Consider the following 18,989-nt stretch of genomic DNA (forward strand, 5'->3'; position numbering starts at 1 on the left):
TGGACCCAGGGCTCCCTGATGGCTCTGGACATGCCAAGTCTGAGCCCAGCCTCCCATCTACAGACTTGCTGGATGGCTGCTGGCTTTGCTGGGCCTGCCTGGCTTCAATCCCTTCTGCCTGGGCTCCAGGATGGCTGGCTCTGGACAGCCTGGCTCCTGGAGGCTGCCCAGCCCTTGTCCTCCTCCACCAGGGAAGAATCTGAGCCAGCTGTGTTCCTTCTGCAGACAGTCGCTTTCCCGGCCTCTCCTTGGGAATGACAATGCACTTCAGCAGGGGTCAGCCTTGGGCCTGTTCCCAGTCCTTCCTTCCCAGGAACTCCTCTCACAGCCCTAGGACCCTGCATGATCCACTCAGAGTGGTCAAGGGATACAGGGTCTTCACTGGCTGGGCTGGGCCATGAACTATCCTTAAAACTAAGGGTGGGGTCAGCTCTGCCCGAGCCACATGTCCTGTGAGTATGTGTGTTTGTAAGGGGTGCAATGTGTCCCTAAAAAGTCCTGCCTGGCAGACTTCAGTTCCTATGAAAACAGTGGGGAAGGCATTAGAGTTCCCTTGCATGGTCAGTGGCTCTGACCTCCTCAGGTCCCAGAATGGGGCTAGGGGCAGCTTCCTGGGAGACCATGGCTCAGTTCCCAGGGGGCTACTCTGGCTTGCTACCTGCTCCGCGAGTCGCCCCACCGGCCAGGGCCAGTGTGGATGCCAGGCCCCAGCTCCCAACCCACCCATGGCCGTTGTCTGGGTTCATGGAGGCCCTGCCTCACAACCTCACCCTCAGTGTCTCAAGACTTGGGTTCTGACAGAAGAGAAGTGCACGGGACAGTCCCAGAGGAAGGCTGAGAGGCAAATGGACAAGGTTGGGGAGTGTGGGGAGAGGGAGCACTGCAGGGCTGAGGGCGCTTGGGAGCATGGGATCAGATTTGGACTTGAGAAATCCCCTCTGGTGCTGTGTGGACCAGGACAGCGGGCCCTGGGATGGAAGTAGAAGGGCTGGTGAGGAAGCTGGTGAGGCCGGAGGGAACAGGTGTGGGTAAGGAGAGGGAAGACTCCAGGGGGCCGGTCTGAGCCCCAGGCGGTGGGGGGCACCGGAGGAGGACAGTCAAGAGAGAGATGCCTTTACAACGTCAGGATTTCAGGACAGTTACTTAGACTGGAGAGAGGAGAGGCCTGGGCTGGGGGCATGTGAGTATGAGCATGAGCATGTGTGTGTGTGTGTGTGTGTGTGTGAGAGAGAGAGAGAGAGAGGAGAGAGAGAGACTCTGTGTGTGGGACTCTGTGTGTGAGTTTGTGTGAGTCTGTGTGTGAGGCACAGGTGCAGTGGGAGGAAAAACATAAGAGGCCTTAAAGACCAATAGTGCGCCTCTGCCAGGGAGACTCCTACTTCGACAGAAAGGTTGTGAAAGCCTCCCCGGCTGCCAGGAAGCAGAGATCAGGGAGTGGCCCAGCCAGAGGGAAGAGGCAGGACCTGGGGATGTCCAGGGGCTTGTAACACCCAGTGAAGCAGGAGGAGGGCCAGGCTGGGGACCCTGCTTTGAAAAACCAGCGACAAATATTCAACAGCCCACCCTGCCTCCACTCAACCGACAGCCCAGGAGGTGGGGAGGCTTGCCAGGGCGCCCAGCTCGTAGCTCAGAGGAAGTAGGCTTGGGGGAGGGGAACAGACGTCTTTGGGTCCCATTTTGAAGGGGCCAAGCAAACCTCCCCGGAAGCAGGCTAGAGTGTTGAGCAGGGGAGGACACTGGGCGGGGCAGGCATGCCGTTGGAGCTGTTTCTGGACCTGTACTCGCCCCCCTGCCGTGCCATTTACATTTTCGCCAAGAAGAACGGCATTCCCTTTGAGTTTCGGCCTGTGGAGCTGGGACGAGGTGAGTCTTGGCTAGGCTGGGCCACATGGGGGGTGGCATCCAGGAGCCAGATCTTGCTGAGCCACCCATCCTCTGCATCCCCCAGGGGAGCACCTGAAGCCTGAATTCTTGAAGGTGAACCCCCTGGGGAAGGTGCCTGCCCTGAGGGATGGAGACTTCCTGTTGGCGGAGAGGTAATGGGGTCCTGGCGCCTGTGGAGGCTTCGAGGTTGGGGGAGGTGGAGAGAGGACGGCAGAAAGCTGATGGTCTCACACTTGGAGATCTTTCCAGACTGCTGTGGTCTCCTCTTCCTCCTTTTAGCTCACCCAGCTTGGGGGCAAGAGGCTGGACTAGGAGCTGCTTTGGGGCTAAAGCTGGTTGGTAGCTTCAGCATGGAGGGCTGGGCAAAGGTCACTCTGTTAGGCCTGGACAACCTGGACTCTGCTGGGGAAGATCCAAGCTTGAGGTTAACCTTCCCCAGGAGTCCCGAACCTGGCTTTCAAGTCACAGGAGCCAGGAGCTAGGCAGCCCCAGATTTGCATTGGGCTCTGAATCCCAGTTCCCCATATCCTCGATCTCGGCCACGGAGGGGCCACAGAACTTCGTGTCCCATGTTTCTCCCCTGTAAAATGGAGTAGTAATGTAACCCCTCCCAGGACCCGCCTGAGAATGGAAACTGGGCACCACCTTTTTCTATAAAATGTTTTCTAGTTGCCATTATATTTTTATTATTTGATTTGGAAATTGGGTGCCAGGAGCCCAGGGAGGATCAAGAAAGGGGTTCTCCTCGATCCCCTCCCCCGGACCCTGGCTGCTAGGGAGCACTGGCCCGGGAGGGAACTGGGAGATCCCTTGCGCAGGATATCCATGGCGGGTCTGCCTCCCTCCTGCTCAGTAGGACCCGGATGCCAGAGAGGTGGGTCTGGAGGCAGAGGGCTGGCTGGGTTAGTAGTCGGGGGAGGGGCGGTGGAAATATGGGTCCACGGGGAGCGCGTGAGGAATGGAGCAGTTTGGTGGAGAAAAGATGGCCCGTGGTGGGGATGTGGGAGTGGGGTTGGCCTCCCCCGGAGGTGGTGTTGGACAGAAATCCAGTCAAATCACCCTGTTTGTGAGAGATGAAGCTGCCTAGCCCTGAGGGGTGGGGGACTCTCTGACACCCCCTGTTTGCAGTGTGGCCATCCTTTTATACTTGAGCCGCAAGTACCAGACGGCGCCATACTGGTATCCACCTGACCTGCAGGCCCGCGCCCGAGTGGACGAGTACCTGGCGTGGCAGCACACGGCCATCCAGCTGCCTGCCACCAATGTCTACCTGTGTAAGGTGAGCCTCCCCGCCCTATTATGCAGGCTTGGGCAGCAGTGAGAACCCCCAGTGCTGGAAAGGACCCACGGGCACATATACAGCCCTCTATCCACTGTCCCGGGTAGACATCTGTAATTGATCACGGCATTCTTTCCCGAGTCTAAACGAATCCTCAGGATCCTTCTGAATACAGTGCCCCAGGGGGTATCACTAATGGACGGTGGCCAGGGAGGGGTGGAGAGGTGGTTGAGGATGTTTGGAGGAACCCAGGATAAGCTGCCTCCATTCCCCCTGGCCCAGTCCCTCCTGCCCCACTTCTCGGGGCAGCCTGTGGACACCGTGCGCCTAGACCGGCTGTTGCAGAAGCTGAAACCAGCCCTGCAGCACCTGGATCAGGAGGTCCTGGCGGCCAAACCCTTCCTGGCTACCGAGCAGGTCTCCCTAGCAGATCTGATGGCATTCACGGAGCTGATGCAGGTAAGCTTCTCCTGCCTGTTTGCCCTCTGGGGGCACTCTGGGCACTGGTCTGAGTCCCCTGCTCTGGCTACCCTGTCTCCCCAGCCCACTGCTGTTGGCTGCGACCTCTTCCGAGACTGGCCCCGGCTGGCAGCCTGGCGAGCCCGAGTAGAGGCTGCCCTGGGCCCTGAGCTTGTCCAAGATGCGCACAAGCTTGTGCTACAGCCGCGGGACCCCAGAGACGCCCAGCAGGACCCCCGGCTGGCACAGGAGTTGGTGCATCGGCTGCAGGAGCGGCTCAGTTGAGAGGGATGTGGCCCAGCCCATTCCCCTGCACTCTCCCACCCACAATAAACATGCTGTGTGACGTCTACTTGTCTCCAGCTTCCTCTGCCTTACCAAGTGGGGTCTCCCCGCTTTTGAGCAGAATCTGGAGGGACAAGAGATCTCCCGAGATGATGCAGCCTAGAGGCAGCAGCACTCAGGCCTCTCGTGGGCTTCTAGTTACCTTCCTGAGTTGCCAGCTGCTGAACTCCACTGGCCACTGCCAGTCCCAAGTCAGACCGGAAGTTTCTGGGATTCTCTCCATGGCACAGCTTCACTGGCTGACCCTAGATACTCCTGTGGCATTGTCCCCGGTGCCCTGACTGCTCCCTAGGATCCTGTTTGTCTTTCTCTCAACACTTTTCTAACCATAGTTCAGGCTAGACTGACCTATGCATACCCCCAATCCTTGCTTCTGAAACCCTCCATGGTTACTTCCTATTGCCCCATCCTCGTTCTGGACCCAGCAGAGGCCCTTGGGTTACATTCTATAATAAAGTTCTTGCCCTCACAATTCCTGCGTGTAAGTCCTTCTCCGACATGGGCCACGGGCACACACATGTGCCAAGAGGAAGGGGGAAGGGCAGGGTTGCAGGTGGCCCCCACCTCCTGCCCCTGAGCCAGGGTCCTCTCCCTTGTCTACTCCTGAGTCTCCCGAGAATTCTTGCTGCTGTGAGAATTCCGGGCTTCCTGGCCTCATGACAACACCAACTGAAACAAGAAGTTCCAGAATGCGGGGTCCTAGGCCTGGGTTGGAGAGGGCCGATGGGCACAGAGCCAGGCCCAGGGGCTCAGGCCGCATATAGGCTCAGGTTCAGAGCCTGCTGGCTGTGGCTGGTGGGGGTGCCCGACACGTGTCTCAGCATGGGTCTGGAGCTCTATCTGGACCTGCTGTCAGCATCCTGCCGCGCTGTCTACATCTTTGCTAGGAAGAACGACATCCCCTTTGACTTCCAGTTTGTGGATCTGCTAAAAGGTAGGCACCCCACGCTGCCCGGCATAGGTCTGGCCTTGGCAGGGAGGCAGGACGCAAGGTCAGAGCGTCTCTGAGAAGCGGAGACACAGAGGCGACTCCCCACCTTAAAGTCCAGACTTTCCAAGGGAATCGTAGGCTGTCCGGCCCTGTGACTAATTCTGCCCTGCTATGATGAACAGGCTCTTTTTTTTTTTTTTAAGTTTATTTATTTATTTTGAGAGAGACAGAGACAGTGTGAGTGGGGGAGAGGTAGAGAGAGAGTGAGAGAGAGATTCCCAAGCAGGCTCTACACTGCCAGCGTGGAGCTCAATGTGGGGCTTGGACCCACAAAACTGTGAGATCATGACCTGAGCTGAAACCCAAGACCTGGACGCTTAACTGACCGAGCCACCCAGGAGCCCTATGAACAGGCTCTTATAAAGATAAAGTGGAAGGAAGAGTGCCAGGCATCCCCTGGTCTCCCATCTAGAGCCCTTGGCAGTATCGTATTAGAGCCTTGCAGTATCTTGTTAGCTGCAGCACATCAGATGAGCTGGCAAAGGTCGCAGGAGTGTGTGGTCATCCAAATCTGAGTCAACACTACCTCTTCAGGCCACACTCATTCTCCCTCCACGTTCACACCTGCTCAGGGTGACACAGGCCCGGGGTGAGGTGCAGAGCACTGGTCTCCAACATTACCCCAAGCATGGAGGAGGTTCTTAAAAGCTCACGTTCAGAGCCTGGAGCCTGTTTCCGATTCTGTGTCTCCCTCTCTCTCTGCCCCTCCCCCGTTCATGCTCTGTCTCTCTCTGTCCCAAAAATAAATAAACGTTGAAAAAAAAAAAAAATTAAAAAAAAAAAAAAAGCTCACGTTGCAGAGGCAGAAGCCTCTAGAACATAGAGGAGGAGGCCAGGTGCTCCGAAATGAGGTGTGAATCCAGCCCCAGAAATGTTTTCTGACCGAGGCAGCTGGTTGAGGAAGAGTTAAAACTCCCACTAGATCAGGGTGCCTGGCTGGCTCAGTTGCTAGAATTTGTGGAGTCTTGATCTCTGGGGCTGGTCATGAGTTCAAGCCCTTGTGCAGCGGAGAGCTTACTTAACAACAAAACAAAACAAAACCCACCACAACAAAACAAGTCTTCTGATAGATTCGTTGTATATGAGAGGCTCCCTTTTGGATTCCAGCTGTGTGCTGGGGCTGGGGCTGAAGGAGTGGGGGTGGGATCCAGGCTTCTAGGGCTGCTGCGGATTCACAGGCTATGGCTTCAGGCCGAGTTGGGAGTGGGGGCTGGAGGCCTCCAACTTCTGTAAGCCAACGGGTTGTCCTGGTCACTGAGCCTGGGATGGGGGCAGGAGTCTTGATCCTAATCCCGATTCTGCCACTGACTTGCCCTTTGACCTGAAGTGAGCCATGGATGGTGTTCCTCTGGGCTTGTTTCTCCTTCTAGAGAAAAGGGGGAGAAAGGCATCTGCCTCTGGGAGACCTGGGCCTCTCTTTCCTAGAGTCCCAGCACCCTCAGACCTTTCCTACCCCTCTCAGGTCACCACCACAGCAAGGAATACATAAAGATCAACCCCCTGAAGAGGGTACCCAGCCTCAAAGATGGAAAATTTGTCTTATCTGAAAGGTAAGTCTTCTTACCTGGGCTGAAGGTCTTATCTGAAAGGTAAGTCCCATCTGTCTCTGCTCCTCCTGGGACATTCATGTGGAGCCGACCTACTAGTACTTATTTTTTATTTACTGTGAAAAATTTTATATGTACACCAAAGTAGAATGAATACTAACTAATGAGGGATATGAAGACCTCCACAGGATACCCATCACACAATTCCAACAGTGGTCCACGTGGGGAGCCCATTTTGCATCACCCGTAACCAACCCACTCTATTCCCCTCTATTCCCCTACCTGCCAGATAAAAGATGAGGGCTCATAAAAAAAAAAAAAAAATCCCCAAAATATTTTCTTTGTGGCTTGTGCATTTGAATCCAGCTCCAAATAAACTACAAGTATGGCAGCTTGTGGTCTGCCTATAGTTCCCTCCATGTCCCACCTTTTGCCTTTGCATTTTTAATATACTTTTTAAAAAATGTTTACTTATTTTTGAGAGAGAGAGAGAGCACAAGTAGGGGAGGGGTAGAGAGAGAGCGCAACAGAGGACCCCAAGCAGGCTCCATGCTGACAGCTGATAACCGAGAGCCCAGGGTGGGGCTCAAACCCACAAACCGTGAGAGCATGACTTGAGCCAAAGGCAGATGCTTAACCGACGGAGCCACACAGGTGCCCCTGCCTTTACATTTTCATTATGGTTGAAGAAACAGAATCCTTTGTCCTGAGGAGTTTCCCACAGTCTAAGTTTTGCTGACCGTGTTCTCATGGTGTCATGTTAACATGGTTTTTCTGTCCCTTCATTTCCTGTAAATTGGTCATTGGAAGTAGAGGTTTGGTGAGATTCAGGGGTTTATTGTTTCTCAGACAGCTTCAGAGGCGGTCTCATGATTGTCAAGTGTATCTTCCAGGTGGACCATAGACCTTGGGTGGCCCCAGTCCTGGATGACTTTCCTAGGGCTGTTGTAAAAAATTACCACTGACTAAATGACTTAGAACAACAGAAATGTATTGCATTCCTAGAGGCTAGACGTCAAAACCCCTGTGAAGGAGCTGGAAAAGCTTCTCTCCTGGGTTCTGGTAGCCTCAGGCTATGTGTCTTTGGCCAGTTCGTTGTTATCTTTGAGCCTCAGTTTCCCCAAATGTAAGCATACTGGGACCCACCTTACAGGGTTATTGTGAGATCAACTGAGATGATTCAGGATTTAGGATTTCCCTTCTTGATGTTTCCCACCTTCTTAGACAGTTACCTCTGGGACCTCCCTCTCAGGCTGCTCCTTCCCTTCTCCCCCCTCCCACCTCTGCTCCTTTCTTACCTGCTGACTCTGTGGTGGGCTGCGGGGGCACAGGGGGGCAGGCTCCCACTTCTTGGACTTTGATGTCATATCAGACTCTGACTCAGGACCCTCTGGGACCCCAGATGTTCTAGACACCTCAAACACATGTGTCCATTCTGAGTTCCTCCCTTCCTGCCCTCCACCAGCCAAGAGCAAGACCATTCCCTCCAAATTGTGCCTCCAGTCTGTACCTTCCCTGTACCCCTGTGGCCCCTGTCCTCCTCAGAACCCCTCCACCCAAGTACCAGATCTGGTTCTTTTTTTTTTTTTTTAAGTTTGTTTTGAGAGAGAGAGAGAGAGAGAGAGAGAGAACACAGGAGGGGCAGAGAGAGAGGGAGACGGAATCCCAAGCAGGATCTGCACTGTCAGCACAGAGCCCGACCCAAGGCTTGAACCCACAAACTGTGAGATCATGACCTGAGCCGAAATCAAGAGTCAGACGCTCAACTGACTGAGCCACCCAGGCACCCCTCTTTTTTTTTTTAAATTGAGATACAATTGCCATACAACATTATATTAGTTTCAGGTGTACAACATAATGATTCAGTTTATGTATATATTGTGAACTGATGATCACCATGGTAAGTTCTAGTTGACGTCTGTCATCACATATAGTTGTAGATTTTTTTCCCTTATGATAAGTACTTTTAACACCTACTCTCTTAGCAACTATATTTTTTTATTTTTTATTTTCTTTTTTTTTTTCAACGTTTATTCATTTTTTGGGGGACAGAGAGAGACAGAGCATGAACGGGGGAGGGGCAGAGAGAGAGGGAGACACAGAATTGGAAACAGGCTCCAGGCTCTGAGCCATCAGCCCAGAGCCCGACGCGGGGCTCGAACTCACGGACTGCGAGATCGTGACCTGGCTGAAGTCGGACGCCTAACCGACTGCGCCACCCAGGCGCCCCTTTTTTCTTTTAATTTTTAAAAATTTTATTGATTTTTGAGAGAGAGAGAGAGAGAGCGCGCGGAGGAGGTGCAGAGAGAGAGGGAGACACAGAATCTGAAACAGGCTCCAGGCTCTGAGCTGTCAGCACAGAGCCTGACATGGGGCTTGAACTCATGAACCGTGAGATTATGACCTGAGCTGAAGTCTGACACTTAACTGACTGAGCCACCCAGACGCTCCCCCCCTTTTTAAAATATATATATATATATTAAAAAAATTTTTTTTAACGTTTATTTATTTATTTTTGAGACAGAGAGAGACAAAGCATGAACGGGGGAGGGGCAGAGAGAGAGGGAAACACAGAATCGGAAGCAGGCTCCAGGCTCTGAGCCATCAGCCCAGAGCCCGACGCGGGGCTCGAACTCGTGGACCGCGAGATCGTGACCTGAGCCGAAGTCGGACGCTTAACCGACTGAGCCACCCAGGTGCCCCTAAAATATATATATTTTAATGTTTGTTTATTTTTGAGAGATAGCACAAGCAAGAGAGGGACAGGGAGGGGAGTGTATAGAGGCTCTGAAGTGGACTTTGCACTGTCAGCTGGGATCCTGGGGGCTTGAACTCACGAACTGTGCGATCATGACCTGGGCTGAAGTCAGATACTCAACCAACTGAGGTACCCATGCGCCCCTCTTTTATTTATTTATTTATTTATATTTAAATGTTTATTTATTTTTTGAGAGACAAAGAGAGACCGAGTGTGGCTACCTCTTACCCCTGAATTCCCATACATGTTGTTTTCCGTCTACACTGCCCTTCCTCATGCCATCCATCAGATCCCATTCACCCTGCTGGTCTCCCTTCGGGCACTCGCTGACTGGTGGACTGACTGCCTTTCCTGGCACCCTTTGGGCTCATCCTCCCCCCAGAAGAATGTCAGTGCCTAGCACCTGCCTGTGGCTGGAAGCCCCACACTGCGCCCCGGCCATGCTGGGGTGGTGGGTGTAACAATGTTGAGGAAGGCAAGAGCAGTGCCCCCCGACTTTTCCTTTCTGCAGCGTGGCCATCCTTTTCTACCTGTGCCGCAAGTACAGCACACCCTCACACTGGTACCCACCAGACCTGCACACACGTGCCCGCGTGGATGAGTTCATGGCCTGGCAGCACACTGCCATTCAGATGCCCATGAGCAGGATCCTCTGGATCAAGGTGAGTGGGGTCAAGGCCGGGCTGACCACCAGTGAGTTCAAGCAAGTCTCCCTCCCTTCCTGAGCATCATTTCCTCAGCTCCCTCTCCTGCCTGCCTTACAGAGCTGATGGGAGTGTGGAATGAACCATTGGGTATGAAAAAGCCTTATAAAGACAAGGGGAAGGGTACCCAGGAGGGGCTGATATTACTCAAGACTGGATAAGATTCAAGAAATTTCATTCTGAACTAGAAAACATCACAGTCAAAGGGCCCAGAGAGACCACCAAATTTGAAGATGACGACTAGCCAATGTATGTATATGTACCCTTACTTCTTATCTCATGCCTGTGACAGACATCACTAATCAATCACAGGATTCCATCCTGCTAGGATCTCAAAATCCTTCTGGACAATGGCCCCAGGTAACTTCTACCAACCAGAACTGCTAAAAGAGGTGAACTTGCTTTACATCCTTGGTTCTGTCCAACACCTCTCTAGCAGACAAGGATGCTGAAGATTGGAGGGTCAGATGGGACTAGGGTGCAACCTCCTCTTCCCTCCTCTCCCCCACCCCGGCCAGATGCTGATCCCAATGATCACTGGTGAGGAGGTTCCAGATGAGAAGGTGGAGCAGATGCTGGCAGAGGTGAAGAACAGCATGCAGCTCTTTGAGGAGAAGTTTCTGCAGGACAAGATGTTCATTGCTGGGGACCACATCTCACTGGCTGACGTGGTGGCCCTGGTGGAGATGATGCAGGTGTGCAGTGGGGTAGGGACACAGCCTGGGCAGAGGTAGGACTCCTCTGTGACCGCTCGGGCCATAGTGTGAGGATAGGCTGCTGGAGGGAGAGGGATTCTGGGAGCCAGGTGCCTAGACCTGACCCAGGGGTAACCAGAAGCACAGGAGATTTTGAACCAAGGAGGGTCACGATTATCCATGCTTCACAATGCTTTTTCAGCATGGGCAGGAGCTGGAAGGCAGGCCTGGGACAGGGAGAAGAACACAACATTTCTCAGTTAGTCAGCCAGGGTCCTGGATGCCTCCGCCTCCTGCCGGACCCTCCAGGAAGTGTCCAGAGGCCTCCAAAGTGTCCTTCTGGATGAATGCCTCTTTTCTAGAGCACCAGACATCTAGCTATACAAGGAAGCTCCCTGGTTCTGGGTCGGAGGGGCATCCACAGTGCTTTTGGGGGTCCACCTGGGTGTGGGACAGTTATGTGGTTTCTACATGCAGGGGAGGGTGGCTAGTTCTGCCCTAGCTGGTATGCAGGGTGGCCAGTTGAGACCCCGGCCAATGTCTTGAGAGGCCAACGCAATTTCTGGCCAGTATGCAAAATGTCCGCTTTAGTCCATGGTCAGTGTGCAGGGCAGATCAGCACCAGAGAAAACCATTTCAGTTTTTCTGTCTCAGGTGGTGTAGTCCCCTACATTTCAAACCCTACCCCTTACATTTCACCCACCCCACCCCATTTTGGAGCCCCCAAGCTTTTTGCGTGCAGGTTTCTTAGACTACCTGCTGGGTCTCCCATTCCAGGCCCTGCGCCTGATCACAGAGGAAGGCTCAATGTGGAGGAAATTCAATGTGTGAATTCTTCCCACTCTCATCTGAGAATAAGGGATTTCCCTGGTAGAAGGCAGGGCTCATGGGAGGTTTCACACTAAAAAGTAGGAGTCATCTGGGCCAGGAGTCACCTCAGAGAGGGGTTCAGGAACCTTGGAGCAAGACCAGTGGAGAACCTGGAGATTCTGACCTTCCAGCCCCCACCTCACATCTATCACATAGCGTATGACCCCTTGCTCAGGCCTGGGAGTGGGATGGGTCACAGACTCTTTGCAGCGGCAGATAGGGAGACACCCTGAGGCTGTAGGAGGGGACGTAGGTAGGGCTGGTCCCCTGGCTGACCATCTCTTCCTCTTTGTGTATCTACAGCCCATGGGAGGCAACTATAATGTCTTCCTCGATAGCTCCAAGATTGCTGAGTGGCGCATGAGGGTGGAGCTGGCCATTGGCCCTAGCCTCTTTGGGGAGGCCCATGACCGGCTGATGAGGTTGGCCGAGTGGGACAGTTCAACATTGGATCCAATGGTCAAGGAGAGGATCTGTGAGTTGCTGCAGAAGTTCAAGTAGAAGCAGCCCATCCTGCAGGGCCTGGCTGGCCCAGGCCTTCGAGCTTCTTTCCTTAGGGGAGATGTTGAAAACAATTCCACTTCTCCACCTAATAAAGTACTGTCACAACCACCATGGTTGCTGGGCCTGGGACAGTTGGTGTGAGCATAAGTTCTCGTGTGGGAGAAGGTGGTGGTGATGGGTCCTCCCAGGTTCCAAAAAGAGTTTAAAAGCTAAAGGTTAAATACGATTAAGGGTGCCCTGCTGGCTCAGTTGGTAGAGCATGTGACTCTTGATCTTGTAAGGGTTAAATTGTAGTGTAGGGCTAACCTGTAGCCTTAAGAAATAACAGCTTTAACACCGTAGACTAAGAGATAACAGCCTTGGCCTATCAATCAAGGGAACAAAAGTTCAAGGAAAATCAACTGGATTAGTGTTTGATTGGAATGGGGCAGGGCAGGTCTGAACTGTTTCCACCCCCATCTGGGAACTATTTCTTTGTTCTGTTCCCAGATGATGATAAGACCATGTGGTCAGCTATAAAAACTCTGTACCCCGGCTGTTTGAGACCGCACTTGGGTCAAGAGTGTCGGTCTTGATCAGTTGGCCTTGCCTCTCATTGCAATAAACTTTGTTGTGACTGTCATTGGTGCCCATAGTATTCTGTTTCAGGAGTCGTGTGGATGCGACAATCTTAGGGTTGTGAATTCGAGCCCCAAGTTGGGCATAGAGCTTACCTAAAAACAAACAAACAAACAAAAAACTGGATTTAATATAACTTAAAAAATAAACATGATTCAATTGTCAATAATAGTTGATGACTTCAATACCCCACTTTCAATAATGGATAAAACAGTAGGACAGAAAATCATCAAGGAAATAGAGGACTTGAACGATGCTATAAACCAATGGACCTACCAGATATATATACAGAACACTCCACCAACAACCACAGAATACACACTCTTTTTGTTTTTTTTTAAGTTTATTTTTTTTAGTAATCTCTACGCCCATTGTGGGGCTGGAACTCATGACCTCGAGATCAAGAGTTGCATGCTCTTCCACCTGAGCCAGCCAGGTGCCCCAGAACACACATTCTTCTCAAGCACACATGGAATATTCTCCAGGATAGACCATATGTCAGGTCACAAAATAAATCTCCATGAATTTAAACAGATTGAAGTCATATCATGTATATTCTTGGGAACACAATGGAGTGAAATTAGAAAATAATAGGACAGGCACCTGGATGGCTCAGTCAGTTAAGCATTCAATTCTTGATTTCGGCTCAGGTCATGATCTCATGGCTCGTGAGGTTGAAGCCCCACATCGGTTCCTCACCAAGGAGCCTGCTTGGGATTCTCTCTCTCCCTCTCTCTCTCTGCTCCTCCCTCCCTCTCTCTCTTTCCTTCAAAAATAAAGAAAAAATGAACTAAAAATGAACTAAAAAAAGAAAATAACAGAAGGAAAACTAGAAAGTTCACAAATATCTGGAAATTAAACAATACATTCTCTCTTTTGTTTTTTATTTTTATTTATTTATTTATTTTTTTTCAACGTTTATTTATTTTGGGACAGAGAGAGACAGAGCATGAACGGGGGAGGGGCAGAGAGAGAGGGAGACACAGAATCGGAAGCAGGCTCCAGGCTCTGAGCCATCAGCCCAGAGCCCGACGCGGGTCTCGAACTCACAGACCGTGAGATCGTGACCTGGCTGAAGTCGGACGCTTAACCGACTGCGCCACCCAGGCGCCCCTCTCTTTTGTTTTTTAAAGTAGGCTCCACACCCAGCACAGAAGCCAATGTGGGGCTTGAACTCATGACTCTGAGATCAAGGCCTGAGCTGAGATCAAGAGTTGGACACTTAACTGACTGAGCCACCCAGGCGCCCCAGAGTGTCAGACTCTTGATTTCAGCTCAGGCCATGCTCTCAGGGTCGTGGGATCAAGCCCCAAGTTGGGCTCTTTGCTGAGGCTGGGGATTCTCTCTCTCTTCCACTGTTTCTCTCCCCTGCCGGTGCTATCTCTCACTCTCAAATAAAAAAAAAAAAATAAATAAAATAAAGTAAATAAAACCCTTTAAAAAGAGAAAAACAAGACAGAAAATCAATGAAACAAAAAAATTGGATTTTTAAAAAAATGTTTATTTTGAGAGAGAGAGAGAGTACATGTGCAATTGTGCATGTGTACCCATGCGGGAGAGGGACAGAGAGAGAATCCCAATCTCAGCACAGAGCCCGCCTGGGGCTGGGAACTACCAACCTGAGCCCAAATCAAGATGCTTAACTGACTGAGCCATCCAGGTGCCCCCCAAAATTGGATTAAAAATTTTTTTAAATTTATTTTTGAAAGAGAGAGAGAGACAGACAGACAGAGCGTGAGCAAGGAAGGGGCAGAGGGAGATGGAAACACAGAACCTGAAGCAGACTCCAAGCTCTGAGCTGTCGGCACAAAGCCCAATGTGGGGCTCAAACTCACGAACCGTGAGATCATGACGTAAGTCGAAGTCGTCTGCTTAACTGACTGAGCCACCCAGGCACCCCCAAAATTGGATTTTTGAAAAGATCAACAAACTTGACAAATCTTTAGCAGCTATGATGAACAAGAAAAATATAAGACTTGAACTACTCAGATGAGGAATGAAAGTGGGTACATCACTACTCATCTTACACAAGTATAAAGGATTGTAAAGAAAATGCTAGGAACGATTGTATGAGATTAAGTTAGACAACCTGGATGAGATGGGAAAATTCCTAGAACACATTATCCACCAAAATGGACTCAAGAATAGAAAATCTGAATAAACTTATGGCAAGTAAAGAGATTGAAATAGTAAAAATAATAATAAACCTTCCTACAAAGAAAAACCTAGGATCAGAAAGTTTCACGGGTGAATCCTATCAAATGCTTAAGGAATTAACACCAAATGGGGCACTTGGCTGGCTCAGTCAGTGGAGCATACAACTCTTGAACTTGAAGTTGTGAGATCTGGCCCCATGTTGGGTGTAGAGACTGTTTAAAAATAAAATCTTAGGGGCGCCTGGGTGACTCAGTTGGTTAAGCTTCGAACTTGAGATTTCAGCTCAGGTCATGATCTCACGGTTTGTGAGTTCAAGACCCCCACTGGGCTCTGCACTGGCAGTGTGGAGCCTATGTGGGATTTAATCTCTCTCCATCTCTCTGCCCCTCTCCAGTTTGTTCTCTCTCTCTCTCTCTCTCTCTCTCTCTCTCTCAGTGTAAATAAAGAAACTTAAAAAAATAAAATAAAATAAAATAAAATCTTAACAGCATAAAAAGAATTAACACTAAGCCTTTACAAACTCTTTCAGAAAATAGAAGAGGAGGAAACATTTCCCACTTGATTCCATTGTTATTAGAGAACCAGTTCCGAATTCATATTTTGTTGCTTGAGGCTTGAAAATCAATACTTGAGAGACAAATGATGGGGGGGGGGGGGAAAGGAAAGTTTGCTTTATTCAGGAAGCTGAAAACCTGAGAAGATGGTGGATAAATGTCGCTAAGATCATCTTCCTCGTCCAGGTGAAGCCAGAGGGTTTTAATTGGGAAGGCACAGGAAAAGGGAGTGGGGTTACATGGGGGAGATGTAGGTGCCCAGGCAGCTAGTGCTATGTGGACGTGACCCTGAACAGACTTGCTGGCATCACTGGCAGCTATTTTGGGATGTAGTCAATCCTTATCTTCCGGGTAAGTTTGGTCCTTCACTCCTCAAGGCCAGTGGTGTTCAAATCTCAAGGAAATAAGTTCTGCTACAGATCAAGGGATTTAAGTCAGCAAGCAAGGAGTGCGTAAGCTTGAAGCAAGTGAACCCTTAAGACTGGGTGGAGTGCTACTACGGTATGAAGCCAGGATGACCCTGAGATCCAAACAGGAAAAAGAACATGAGAAAATAAAAAACTATGTCACAATACTCCTTATAAATGTAGGCGTTAAAATTCTCAACAAAATACCAGCAAATCATATCCACAGCATATTAAAAGGATTGTATATCATGAGCAGGAATGCAAAGATGATTCAATATATGAAAATCAATCAGGGCACCTGGGTGACTTGGTTAAGCATCTGACTCTTGATGTCAGCTCAGGTCTTAATCTCAGGGTCTCGAGTTCAAGCCCTGCATTGGGCTTCGTGCTGGGCATGAAGCCTACTTAAAAATAAAACAAACAAAAAAAAATGTGAAAATCAATCATTATGACACATCATACTAACAAAATAAAGAAAAAAAATCACATGATTATCACATGATTATCTTGATAGATGCAGAAAAAAGCATTTGATGAAATCCATCACCCTTTCAGGATAAAATAACCCAACAAATAACGGAAGGGAATTCCCTCAGCCTGATAAAGGGCGTCTATGAAAAACTCACAGCTAGGGGCGCCTGGGTGGCGCAGTCGGTTAAGCGTCCGACTTCAGCCAGGTCACGATCTCGCCGTCCGTGAGTTCGAGCCCCGCGTCGGGCTCTGGGCTGATGGCTCAGAGCCTGGAGCCTGTTTCCGATTCTGTGTCTCCCTCTCTCTCTGCCCCTCCCCTGTTCATGCTCTGTCTCTCTCTGTCCCAAAAATAAATAAACGTTGAAAAAAAAAAATTAAAAAAAAAAAAAAGAAAGAAAAACTCACAGCTAACATCATACTTAATGGTGGAGTTCATGAGTTCGAGCCCCGCATCAGTCTCTGTACTGACAGCTGGGAGCCCGGAGTCTGCTTCAGATTCTGTGTCTCTCTCTGCCCCTCCCCAGCTCATTCTCTCTCTCTCTCTCAAAAATAAATAAAACACAAATAAATAAATAGCCTTTGTCTCTTTTTCTACAGAATCATAAATCCATCAGTCTCTTGTGAGATAGGTTATGTGAGTCAGACCCAAAGAAAAGGATTAATCCTGAATATGGACCAAAGTAGGTTTTGAACATTCAAGATTGAGGCTGAGCCCTAGATAGGATCCTGCCCAGCTCCTCTGGGGGTGCTGACTGGGGTCAGTGGAAAGTGGGCATTGGATAACTAACTGTTGCCTCATCTGAGTGTCTAGCTACTTTTTCAAACTTCACCACTGAAATCTGAAGTTCTCATCCTTCCTTAATTTTTTTTTTTTTTTTTTTTTTTTTCCCAGTGAGGGGCGCCTGGGTGGCTCAGTCAGTTGAGTGTCTAACTCTTGATTTCGGCTCAGGTCATGATCCCAGGGTCATGGATTGAGCCCCATGTCGCTCCGCGTGGAGTGTGGAGCCTGCTTAAGATTCTCTCTCTCTCTCCCTCTGCTGCTCTCCCCCCACTTGAGTGTGCTCTCTCTAAAAAAAATAAAATGAAATAAAATAAAAAAATTTAAAAAACTTTTTTCTCTGTTAAAGATCATTATTACCAACATTTCCTTTCTTTGCAGAAATCTTCCTTACTATGTAGAAAACCTCGTGTTCCTGCAGGTGCATTTTTCAGTTGGACTTGTTTTAGAAGATGACACAGACACCATCTGAGCAGCCAGGTGGCAGGCTCTAGGGGGATTCCTGGGTAGCAAGGAATAGGCCTATGATCAAGGCTCAGAGGTGTGTCTAGGGGTGGCAACTTGCAAGGGCCTGGAGGGCTCTAGCCTCCCCACCATTTTCTCTACCTACCTACCTACCTACCTATCTCTTACTGAGATATAATTGACCTATAGCACTGTGGAAGTTTAAGGTGTGCAACATGGTGATTTGATACATTTATATATTGCATATATATATGCATATATATATTACATATTATATATGTACATTTGATACATTTATATATTGCATATATATATGTGTATATATATATATATATATATTACATATTATTTATGAACTAACACCTCTATTATGTCACCTAATTGTTTCTTTCTTGTGGGGAGAACAATTAAGATCTAGTTTCTCAGCAACTTTGAGATTGTAATACAGTTGTTGACTATACTGTTGACAACTAATGTTGTTGACTAATAGTAATTATGTTGTGATAGATCTCCACAACTTATTTCTCTCCTAGTTGCAAGTATGTACCCTTACATATCTTTCCAGTTTTCCCACCCGCAGGCCCTGGTAACCACTATTCTACTTAGTTTCTGTGAGTTTGGCTTCTTTTAGATTTTGCATAGAAGTGTGGTGATACCATATTTGTCTTTCTTTGTCTGACTTACCTCGCTCAGCACAATGCCCTCAAGGTTCATTCAGATTGTCACAAATGGCAGGATTTCCTTCTTCCTCGCGGCTGAATAGTATTTCATTGTGTCTGTACGCATGTTCTTTATCCATTCATCCCTCGAATAGTTGTTTCCACATCTTGGCTGTTGTGAATAATGCTGCCATCAACGTGGGCGTGCAAATATTTCTTTCATATCCTGTTTCCATTTTATTTGAATATATGTCCAGAAATGAGATTGCTGGATCTCTCCCCATGATGTGAATGAGGGAAGAAACAAATTCAGGTAATGTGAGGCACTGTGCCGGCAGGAGCAGGAAGACCCAAGTACAGGGAGTACCATCTGAGCAGAGTGAGTTACCACAAAATGCTAGACATAAGCCCTGAGGCTGTGCCATTGGCTAGTATCAGGATCTCTGGGGTGTGGGGCTAAGATCTCTGGAGCCGGAACTTCTGGGTCCTTAATCACTCTCTGCCTCCATTTCGACATCTCTAAAATGGGAACGATAGGAAATTCTGACACAAATAGCACGGAAGAACCTTGAAGACACTATGGTAAGTGAAATAAGATAGTCACAAAGGACCCTCCGAGGGATGACCATCGCGCCACCACCTGGCCTGCTGGGCCTGCTCTAACCAACTTGTCAGACAGGCCCATGGCCGCGCAGCCATTGGACCAAAGCGCCGGGGTGCCCGGAGCTGCCCAATGGGGAGTGGTGGCCGGTGGGGCGTGGCCGCGAGGACTGTGTGTGAGTTCCCTGGCAGCTTGGGGTTTGCAGAGTCCCTCGGGTCACGAGTCGGGTCTTTCCGCCCCGCC

General features: G+C 49.7%; 2 protein-coding genes across 2 annotated transcripts; both read left to right on the top strand.

The window, feature by feature from the left end:
* Positions 1–1,413: 1,413 nt before the first annotated feature.
* LOC123587378 (glutathione S-transferase theta-1-like) lies at positions 1,414–3,972 on the top strand. The gene is made up of 5 exons (XM_045457097.1): positions 1,414–1,863; positions 1,949–2,036; positions 3,013–3,163; positions 3,446–3,622; positions 3,707–3,972. The coding sequence occupies exons 1-5, from the start codon at positions 1,752–1,754 to the stop codon at positions 3,905–3,907; spliced, it is 729 nt and encodes a 242-aa protein (XP_045313053.1). The 5' UTR covers positions 1,414–1,751; the 3' UTR covers positions 3,908–3,972.
* Positions 3,973–4,102: 130 nt separating this feature from the next.
* Positions 4,103–12,149, top strand: LOC123587377 (glutathione S-transferase theta-4-like). The gene is made up of 5 exons (XM_045457096.1): positions 4,103–4,901; positions 6,421–6,508; positions 9,775–9,925; positions 10,486–10,662; positions 11,836–12,149. Exons 1-5 carry the CDS (start codon positions 4,691–4,693, stop codon positions 12,031–12,033), a joined length of 825 nt encoding a protein of 274 aa, XP_045313052.1. The 5' UTR covers positions 4,103–4,690; the 3' UTR covers positions 12,034–12,149.
* Positions 12,150–18,989: the final 6,840 nt, after the last annotated feature.

This window comes from Leopardus geoffroyi, chromosome D3 (assembly GCF_018350155.1).
Source record: "Leopardus geoffroyi isolate Oge1 chromosome D3, O.geoffroyi_Oge1_pat1.0, whole genome shotgun sequence".
Classification (NCBI taxonomy): Eukaryota; Metazoa; Chordata; class Mammalia; order Carnivora; family Felidae; genus Leopardus; species Leopardus geoffroyi.

Bases quoted from the DNA above. Each gene is read 5' to 3' on its own strand.
- LOC123587378 (XM_045457097.1), top strand. From the start codon at position 1,752: ATGCCGTTGGAGCTGTTTCTGGACCTGTACTCGCCCCCCTGCCGTGCC. The intron at 1,864-1,948 runs GTGAGTCTTGGC...TGCATCCCCCAG, and splicing joins GCCTGTGGAGCTGGGACGAG to GGGAGCACCTGAAGCCTGAA. The intron at 2,037-3,012 runs GTAATGGGGTCC...CCCTGTTTGCAG, and splicing joins GACTTCCTGTTGGCGGAGAG to TGTGGCCATCCTTTTATACT.
- LOC123587377 (XM_045457096.1), top strand. From the start codon at position 4,691: ATGGGCACAGAGCCAGGCCCAGGGGCTCAGGCCGCATATAGGCTCAGG. The intron at 4,902-6,420 runs GTAGGCACCCCA...TACCCCTCTCAG, and splicing joins GTTTGTGGATCTGCTAAAAG to GTCACCACCACAGCAAGGAA. The intron at 6,509-9,774 runs GTAAGTCTTCTT...TCCTTTCTGCAG, and splicing joins AAATTTGTCTTATCTGAAAG to CGTGGCCATCCTTTTCTACC.